We start from the raw sequence: 10,344 nt of genomic DNA, 5'->3' as shown, positions 1-10,344 counted from the left end.
TCTCCTGCATGCCCAGAATGTCTCCCACACAATAATTGATCAATACATGGTGAATAAGTGAATGAATGTTGCTGTTAGGTTTCAGGGAAAGAAGAAATCATTGCAGAATTCTGGTAGATGGTATGACTTGAGGTGTAAAGGCTATGGCTTAGCAGAGAGGAGGAGAAAGGCATTCCAGCTGTAAAGAATGAGAAGCATGCAGCAATCTGGTGACCAGAGTTAAGGGCCTCCCTTGGGAAACCTGGGCAGATAGGTTTGATCAGATAATGTTAAGGACTGTCAGGGAAGAGTCTAGACCCTAAGCTTGTCAAAGACATGACAAGACTATTTTTCCAGGGTGATACTTCTGACAGCATAAGGCAGAACAGATTGAAGGAAAGAGAAACCAAGGGTGAACCATCAGGATGCTATGGCAAATGAAGTGCTGAGAGTGCCACCTAGGTTGTGGAATGAATGGAAAGGGTTTGATTCAGGAAATATTTAAAAGCAAACATGTCCTGGAATGGGCATGAGCCAGGAGCAGCCCTCATTTTCAACTTTAGAAAATTGAGCAAGTCCCTAAAGAAGTGAGGAAAAATATTCAGATAAGAAGCTGGCAATTCAACGTTGTCAAGAAGGGCAAACAAATTATATTTTTCTTCTGGCAAATGGTTTCTTTGGAAAGAAAGGCTAAAGGCACTGGAGAGAGAATGACAAGAGCACAAACAACATTTCTCTGGTTATTTATAGTTTAAAGAACACATTTGCATACCCATGCATATTTGAAACAGTGGAAAACAGAGCAAAAATAGAGTCATTATGAAATATATTTTTATCATAGATAAGAAAGTCGGTGTACATTTTTTTCATCTGATAAAAATCGTCAAGATCAAGTGCATTTACCCTGGATGTTCTCTCAATAGCAAGAACTAGAGTTAAAATCAAGACAAAATTCTCATTTTGGGTCCTATTTTTCTCTCCGTTGCTCATTAAAGGTACAGCTTCGTTTGTACAATAAATGTCCCTATAAACTATGCATGGTTGTAATATTATTTTAAATTTCCTAGGAGAAAAGATGATCTAAAAGTATGCTATCCCAAATCACCTACTTTGTATGTTCAGATTTTCACATGGGAATTTAATGGATTTTGTAATATATTCTCTCTCTTTCTACACACACACACAAGCATATATGTTCTCTCTCTCTCTCTATATATATATATATATACACACACACACACACACATTCATACATGCACATATATTCATACACATACGTATCTCAATATGGAATGTCTAAAGAAAAGTACTGAGTGATATTCTATATTGGAGGACTAGAGAACTTTCTAGAACTCCTGAGAGGGTCGGGGCCCTCCATGGTGGTGTCACTGGAGCTGGCTTATACCAGCCCATGAGAACCAACTATTAGCATTTCTTCCCAACTCCACATTTGATACATCATGTTGGTAGCTTGAAATTGATCATGGTGGTAGTTTTCACACCACAGAAATCAGAACATCCCCTTAGCCTCTACCCAAACTAGTTATTAAACATTTACTGCAACACAGCTATCCTTGGAACACACTTTGAGAACTACTGATATAGAGAACGTAGTATGCTGAGGAAATATATACAGAGATAAAAATGACAAGAGAGATGACAGCTTTGAAAGACAGCAATAAAAATTCAACCTATAAATAAAAGAAGATTCTTAAGATAAAACCTGAACAAATAGAATAAAGGCATTAAAAAAGAAAAATAGCTTCCTTGGCTGAGAAGAGATCGAAGTTTTAATGTTCGAAGGTTTACTATGTTCCAGGAAAAGTTAATTGAAAGAATACAGTTAAGTTTGGAAAATGTTTTTAATTTCTCAGGAAAAAGGAAATTCTTGCAAGCATATTGGCAGAAAAAATAAGTTACCAACAAAGGAACAAAAAAATCAAGCTGGCTTTACACTTCTCTTTAACATGAAATATCAAAGATTATGGGGCACTATTTGTAGGATTTTAAGAGTAAAATAAGGGACATAATTCAAGAACCATATGCCAAGAGGAGATGCTCACCCTCCAAGACAAAAGAAAGTAATTTTCAGAAAGCAATGGCCGTTTATTCTTTGGATAAAGACTTTTTAAAACTATATTTCCAGTCATCATGGGATGAATAAAAATCAGAATTAAAGAAAAAGCAAATTGTGGAACAAATGGACCATCAATGAATGACAAAACTAGAGTTAGGACTACATAATTATAAATATCATCACAAACATGAAAGTCAATATTAAAAGGAAAGTTAAATGATTAATAAAACTCATGATTTATATGTGTTTATGTACAAAGGATAGAAGTAGAGAAGCAACAAGTTCAGGGGAGAATGAAAGTGTATTAGATCTCTGGTCTAACACAGGGAGAGGGGCCAAAGTCATGGTTCCATCACGACTTTGATAACTGGAGAAATACATATTAAAAGGATGTTTTTAAAAAAACCATACAGGGGCGCCTGGGTGGCTCGGTCAGTTAAGCCGTCTGCCTTCAGCTCAGGTCATGATCCCTGGGTCCTGGGATCGAGCCCTAAGTCAGTCTGCCCCCTTCCCTCTGCACCCCACCCCCCGCTCATTCTCTCTCTCTCTCCAAGAAATAAATAAAATCTTAAAAAAAAAAATACAAATAGCCATTGGTTAGAATACAGAACAGAATGTGCACATACCTCTGAAATACCTTGAGACAATAAAAGTCAACAACATAGTGTATATAGCAAAAGGTGAAAACAGTGAGTACAGTACAGTAACAGAAAAATCAAAAACATAAAGCAAGATGATAAAAATAAGACCATATACTCCATTTTGAAAGGAAATATTAATCTTCTAAACTATCCTCTTAAAAAGGCAGAATTAAAAATTTTAAGATAGAAGTTAGCTATGTGCTTCATATAAAAGGCAAATCTAAAATACACCAACATAAAGATTAAAAATGCAAGGATACAGGGGCACCTGGGTGGCTCAGTCAGTTAAGTGGCCAACTCATGATTTCAACTCAGATCATGATCTCAGGGTCGTGGGATCCCACTCAGCAGAGTCTTCTTGAGATCCTCTCTCTCCCTCTGCCTCTCCCCCCGCTCACATGCTCTCTCTCTCTAAATAAATACATAAAGTCTTTTAAAAAATAAAAATACAGGGACACATAAAATTATTCCACAAAATCACAAGCAAAAGGAAACAAAGGTGACTATATTAATAGCAGATAAAGAGTCTGAGGCAAAGAAACATCAACCACGATAAAGAATATAATCTTATGTGAATAAATGCTATAATCTATAATGAAACATACTACTTATTAATCTTTATATGTAAAATAAAAATATCAAAATAAACTAAAGAAGCTTGATTATAAAAGGCAACCAATATCACTATTATACTATGAAATATCAAGAATTTATATACATATATACACATACACGTAGAAATTTTTTTCTCTAAAAGAAACTCTCTTGTTTTAAACATTCATGGATGATTTACTAGAATTAATTATATACACTAGTCCACCACAAAATCTCAATAAATTCCAAAAGGTAGAAATAATTCAGTCCACATTTCTTGACCACAGTGTACAAAATTAGAAATTAAAACCAGAAGTTTAATCAAAGAAACTTCAACTACTTGGAATCAAAAATTCTCTTCTAAATAGTTATTGGGTCAAAGAGACAATCAAATATACAACAGTTTGTTTAGAAAATGAGAACAATACTTATCAAATCTTAGAAACTTTGCCTAAATTCTTATTTAGAGGTCATTTCATATTAAATCTTACAAATGAAAGAAATCAACTAAATCTTACAAATTAAAACCTTAAAAGATATTTGTACTGTACCCAAGTCCAAAAATGACCATTTAGAAAATGTAATGAGAAATTAAAATCAGAAAGGATAGCATTCATAGTGACAATTGAAGAGATACCACAAAGATTAGCCATATGCATAAAACAAAATTTTGAGATATTTAATAAAACATTTGAAAAAAAATTTAGAATTAGACTATGTTCCTGATAAGGAGACTAAAATTATAAAAATATAAATTAGTTCTTAAATTATTTTATCTTTAATTATTGGTGTACTGGTAAATATCTAAGAACTGGCACTTTAAAAACATATATGCATATAAATGTGTATATGTTTACTATAAATTTGTACAGCTTACTATTTTACATTTACTATCTTAGAGATAGGAAATATGTATAACACACAACTTATAAATAATAATAAAATACACAATATTCTTTATTGTAAAGTCGATATAGTCAATAGATTCTCACACAATGCTTTCATGGACTTTTGCCAAACTTATAAATGCAGCTAGTAATTTTGTCTTCTTTGTGTTCAAAGGAAAAATAAAATTCTGTGACTTTGACGTATTTCTTGTTTTCACCAAAATATAAAAACAAAGTTCAAAAATATTGAGGAATGGGTATAGTTTCAATCTGAATATTTTCATTTACATTCATGAGTAAGACAAAAGTGAAACAACAAAGATGTATATGCAGACTTCACTCGTCCATCAGTGACACGAGTGACTTCTTTGCTGAATCAGGTAATAGTTCCCAAGTCCTGAAAGAATATTTCCTCAATCTTTTATGGTATTTGCAATGTTGCAGCTATAAACATGATGCACTTAAAAAAAAAAAGATTTTATTTATCTGAGAGGAGAGAGAGCATGAGTGGAGAGAGGGGCAGAGGGAGAAGGAGATGCAGACTCCCCACTGAGTAGGGAGACCCAGGGATGCAGGCTTGATCCCAGGACTCTGGGATCATGACGTGAGCTGAAGGCAGAATTTGAATATTCTGTCAATGTTTGGTGATGCCTTGTATTCTTCTGTCCCTTCTCTTCCAAAGAAGCACTAGCTGAGGAAAAGCAACATTTGTGTTCAGGTTTGTCAAGAGTCCATAGATCGAAAAACAACAAGTACCAGGTTTCCTGGAGGTGATGGAGGTAGCAGCAGGTGACCAGAGCAGGGCAAGAGGGAATGTGGGCCTGCAGTGCTCAAGGTCCAAGGAGGGAAGACACTGGTGTTCCATTGCTGAGAAGTCCAGACATGGGACTAGAATTTAGGAGCCAGGCTCCATTGCCCAGGAAGGAGGACCAGAAAGAGGCAGAGCCTAACTCAAGCTACTGGGCACTTTGCTCCAAGAGTGACACAAAAACACTGGCCAAGCACAGGACCCGTTATTTAAGTTGGACGCTCCCCCCCCCACCCCCCCGGGGTGGGAGAGAATAGGCGCCAGCTTGGGGACGTGAAAGCAGCAGTGCCGTTACCACCATCGTGGTGCCACATTGGGGGAGGGGGTGTTGGCAGGAGGGGAATGCTGGAGCGAGCCAGAGCCTCGAGGGGCAGAGCTCTTTCCAGGGTCATACAGATACCACAAGCCTTACCTGGGCAGGATTCGCATCGTCCTATTGGTGATGGTGGTGTTGGATAGATTGAGGTACAGGATTCCAGGACAGCCCTCGGAGATGTATCTCATTGATTCATCCTGCATGAAAACAGAGGGGAAAATTAGCAAAGTCTAGCAGGTTTTGTGATTTCCCCATTATCTCTCTCCGAAAAAGTACATGCAGGCCTTGGTCTCTTCATATTCTTGGTTATTAGTTGTAAATCAAATTAAACAGAAGGTGATGGTTTTGTTTGAAGCTTCACTACTCTCTCCCCTGCCCTTTCTTTGGAAATAAAATCCCATTCCATCACAGTGACACTTTGTTAAAATTTGAACCCTTGCAAGTTCAACGCTGACAGGAAATTTGAGCTCAAGGGTCAAAGTGTCAACCACTCCTGACTCTTCAGATGCATGAAAGTGATTAAAACCTGATCTATTTTTAAACTTGCTAAAATCATTCTGAAAGACAGGAATAGTAAAAGTGAGTCCATATTTACACATATATATTTATGGAAGTGTGTGTGTGTGTGTGTGTAATTAAGTTTCTGTGGTCCTATAGTGAACATATAAAAACAGCTAAACAGAATCTCACCAAATTTACTTGAAATGGTCTGAAGCAAAAGAAAAAAAAAAGGTACATACATTTTGAACATGAAGTTCAGTGTTGAGGGTGTTGTGGGTGAGACTCTCCAGATGCAAGCAGCCCTCCCCCAGAGCTGACACTGAGGTACAAGAAAACAGAGCGACTGTGACATGAGAGAGACAGGAAAACAAATAGTCATTTCAAGCCTCAGCCCTAAACTGACATTTACAAGACCAAATGAATTGCAAGCTTTGATTGTGGTGGAGCTGCTTCTTGTATGGGTAACTGCTTGTAAAATGCTCTAGTATGAGTAAGTAGCAGCAGGTTTTTATTTATTTAATGATGGTGGATGAGTCTCCGCAGGAACACCGACAAGGTCAGCTAGTTTTAAATATTTGTGGCACATCGGTCCTAGAAAGAATAGGCCATTGCTGGAAGAAGTAAATTGTCCCTTGCCTAGGGAATATGGTTTGGGAAAGAATTCTGCATGTTCAATAGGGCCACCTCCAACACCACTAAGGATGGCAAAGGTTTATTTTCAGTAGGATCATTAATGTTTAGCATTCTATTCCTAGCTATTTCTCGGAGTCATGGATAATACAATAACAAATTCCTGCAGTTCTGCTATAGGAAATGCTCTGTGTGCTGACGCTGCATGAGTGCAAGTGCAGGGATTCAATAAGCACTGTATTCTTGCCACTGCATTCAAGCTGCCAGCAATTTTCCTACACATTCCACCACTAAAATGCAGGATTTAGTATACGTGGATAGAGTAAAAAAAAAAAAAAAAAAAAAAAAAATATATATATATATATATGGTACAACTTTCCCAGAAGGAATGAAGAATCGTAATAAATGGCATTGTAATTTAATATAAATGAAATCCATCTTCAAAAATGTTTCATGGTGCCAACCAAATATCAAAGTGATTATGCACCTATTGAATGGCCAAAATGCAAGTGAGATGGAGCAAGGAAAGGATAGGAAGCTGGCTAATACACCCTCGGGGAGGTAGCCACAGAGAAGATGCAAATATGGGGCCAGGAAGAGGAAGATGAAGTATGTTTTATGTACCAAAGAGGAAGCTCATTTTTCCTTTAAGATAAGGAAGCAAACCATTCACTGCATTTTCCTGTCTGGAGGAGCTTGGACATCGAAGAAACTTCAGACGAATCCCATGCTCAGCATTTAAAGGAGCTCAAGGTTCAGCCCCCAAATGCATGAGCACATAAATGCAAACACTGTTTGAGTATCTTCATTGCAAAATGGTTTCTGAATTGGTCCACAATGCACCCAAATCTTTCCGAATGTAATATATTCATAAGGCAAGCTTCTTAGAAACAAAGCTTTGTGAATGAATGTTACTCAACTCGTTAAATGTAAACCTGTCTCCCAGTCTACGCTTCAAAGGGAAAAACAATAGTAAAGTGTGGCTGGATAAAATTATCAGCCTAGTATTAGACTCCAAAATTGGAAAAGACTTTGATGTTCACAAATTCAATGCAGATGGCATTTGTTTCCTATTAGAGAGGCAAATTTAAAGACTGTGATCTGTTATTCAAGTGTAGAACTGAAGCTCCCTGAGGGCAGGAACTGAAACTTGATTCATTTTCAATTCCCTCTAACACTTATATTTTATAGCATATAAATTCCCTATATATCTTTTTAGATAAAGATAAATATATCTTTAATGTAGTAGGTTTCATTCCACAGAATGAAACAGAAGTTTGAAAGAAAGAACTAGAATGACGACTCTGGGAGGTGTGGATGTCATGCTAGAGTTGCTGCTTAATGAAGAGCATGACAAAATCAGGCTCTTCTGTTTTCACCCTACTTCTCTTACTGTTTCGTCTTTTCTTTATTTAAGATTTTATTTATTTATTTGAGAAAGAGAGAGAGAGATAGCAAGAGAGAGCAGGATCAGGGAGGAGAGTGAGAAGCAGGCTCCCCAGTGAGCGGGGAACCTGATATAAGACGCGATCCTAGGACCCCGGGATCGTGACCTGAGCCAAAGGCCGATGCTTAACCAACTGAGCCACCCAGGCGCCCCCTCTTACTGTTTTTTCTTAAGATTCTTTGCTATTTTTTCTCCTCTACCTACTTTTAAAAGTCAGCAATCTCCAAGGTTCAATCCTAAATTCTCTTCTCATACCTACTTTCTCTCTCTAGGTTGATCATATTCACTTTTGTAATGTAATTAAGAATACAAAAATGTCAACCCAAGATGGAATCTCAAGTTCTATGCCATGCTCTCCATTACCTACTCGGTATCTCCATACAATTTCATTCCTTCTTAATGTTGTAGACTATTTACTATAGCAATATCTGTGCTGTGTGCTAGGACTACCACAGAAAATAAGACACAGCTCCTGCCCTTTGGGCCTCTTGGGCTAGTGGAGGAGGCAGAAATGCTGTGATGAGGGCTACTTGTTATAGGGACCCAGAGGAGCAACAACAAACCCAGCCCTGGGGGACAGGGATGTCTTGGTAAAGGAGGTGGTACCTAAAGTAAGCCTTAAAGCCTGACAAAAAGGAAAGCAACACCTGAGGACAAAGCAAAAGGGCACTCCATGCAAAGAGCACAGCCCGAGCAGAAGCAAAACAAACAAGGAGCAGCTTGGCTCATGCAGCAAAGAAATTGTAGCAGTGTATGGTTGCTGAAACTTAATGTGTGTGCAGGAATTGGAGCAAGATGAGGCTGGGAAAGGAGGCAGAGGCAAGACCACCGAGGGTCTCCCAAGGCATAGTAATGTTAAAGAGCTTTGACTTTATCGAATAATGTAGATGACACACGAATGTGTGTATAAATGATGGAAAATGGCAGTGAAATGATCCGATCTGCCTCTTAGAAAGTGTACGTGCTCACGGGGGAAGACAGATTGGAAGTAAAAGAAAAGCCTGATCAGGGTAAAAAAACCTGACAGGGACCAGGAAGGAACCGCCCAGGGTAATATGTTCATTTCTGTCTCCATTTGCACACAATTGGTAGCCATGAAGACCACTAAAATGAGCCTATTGTCTTTACTGGGACCCAATTTTTTTCTGTCTCATACACACATGGCCCTAAATATAAATATAGTTCATTTTTGTGTAATTGTTGAATAGTTTCCACTTTCCAGAGACTCCAACCTTGGGCATATAGCTACAGGATTAATAATAGCATTATACAAATGGGATAAAACTTCTTGCCAATGTTTAACATAGTTTGCTTTTTTACACATTTGATCCTAAATGAGCACACAGGCATGTATTTTGGCAAAATCTCTGTATTGGCACTGCAATATCCAAGTCTGAATCTATATAAATAAGAGTAAAATTTTTAAAGCTTCATATACTCACTGTGAGTGTTGGGCAGTCAGAGACATTCAGCTCTTGCAGATTTCTACAGAGGCCTAAACCGAACAAGTTAAACATCACTAAACCACATAGCACAAATGTTTAAACTTAAAATTTTCCTTCCTACGTTCAATGCAGTGTATTCACTAGAAAACAAACAAAACCCTTGGCAAGTAATTTGTTCTAAGTATATGGTTCCTTTTCCCAGCAACCAATTTCTTCTGGCTTTAAAGTTAAAATATATACACATGTTTATTATCATTTGAGGACTACAGAAGAAAGGGGAAAGAAGGAAAATACTACTTTGGAAAACAGTATATACTTAGAGCTTTTAGCTGGGAAGAAAACCAACCTGCTTTTTTTCGTGGCACGACTTTTTTGGGTTTTGTTTTATCATTTTATTGTAAAAATTTTCAAACACAGAAAAGTTGAACTTGAAGAATGGTATACCCGCTACCTAGATTCTATTTATATTCCACTGTATTTGCATCTATACATCCATCTTTCTATCTATCCTTCAATCCATCTTATTTTTTATGCATTTTAAAGTAAGTTACAGACATCAGCACATGTTCCCCTCATACATCAGCATGGATATTAGAAATAATTCAGCATGCATAATAATTAACAAAATATTTATCTTTTTTTAAGATCTTATTTATTTATTTGACAGAGAGAGAGACAGCGAGAGAGGGAACACAAGCAGGGGGAGTGGGAGAGGGAGAAGCAGGCTTCCCACAGAGCAGGGAGCCAATGCGGGGCTCGATCCCAGGACCCCTGGGATCATGACCTGAGCTGAAGGCAGACGCTTAACGACTGAGCCACCCAGGCGTCCCTATGATTTGTTTAAATGAGGTTTACATACAGTTTACAATGAATTGCAGACAGAGAAGTGGAGGATCCGAATGGCCAAGTGCCTGACTAACTCTGGGACTAGAGGAAACTGCACAGCTGATGGTCTCGCAGGGAAGATTACACATGCACACAAAGATCTGGATAGCAGAGCGTTACCCAGTCTGCACTCC

At 37.8% G+C, this 10,344-nt stretch overlaps 1 protein-coding gene across 1 annotated transcript in view; it reads right to left on the bottom strand.

Moving 5' to 3' along the window:
* Window positions 1-10,344, bottom strand: part of FBXL13 (F-box and leucine rich repeat protein 13) — a 337,895-nt gene that overhangs the window by 113,742 nt on the left and 213,809 nt on the right. Inside the window, exons 7-8 of the mRNA XM_035021381.1 lie at window positions 9,323-9,375; window positions 5,399-5,499 (exon numbers count right to left, since the gene is read on the bottom strand). Coding sequence (XP_034877272.1) covers window positions 5,399-5,499; window positions 9,323-9,375 — 154 coding nt within the window. The remainder of the gene's footprint in view (window positions 1-5,398; window positions 5,500-9,322; window positions 9,376-10,344) is intronic.

This window comes from Mirounga leonina, unplaced genomic scaffold, assembly GCF_011800145.1.
Source record: "Mirounga leonina isolate KUSES-001 unplaced genomic scaffold, KU_Mleo_1.0 Mir_174, whole genome shotgun sequence".
Lineage (NCBI taxonomy): Eukaryota > Metazoa > Chordata > Mammalia > Carnivora > Phocidae > Mirounga > Mirounga leonina.
The sequence above is the reverse complement of the archived record's forward strand: the minus strand, read 5'-3'. Positions and strand labels throughout refer to the sequence as shown.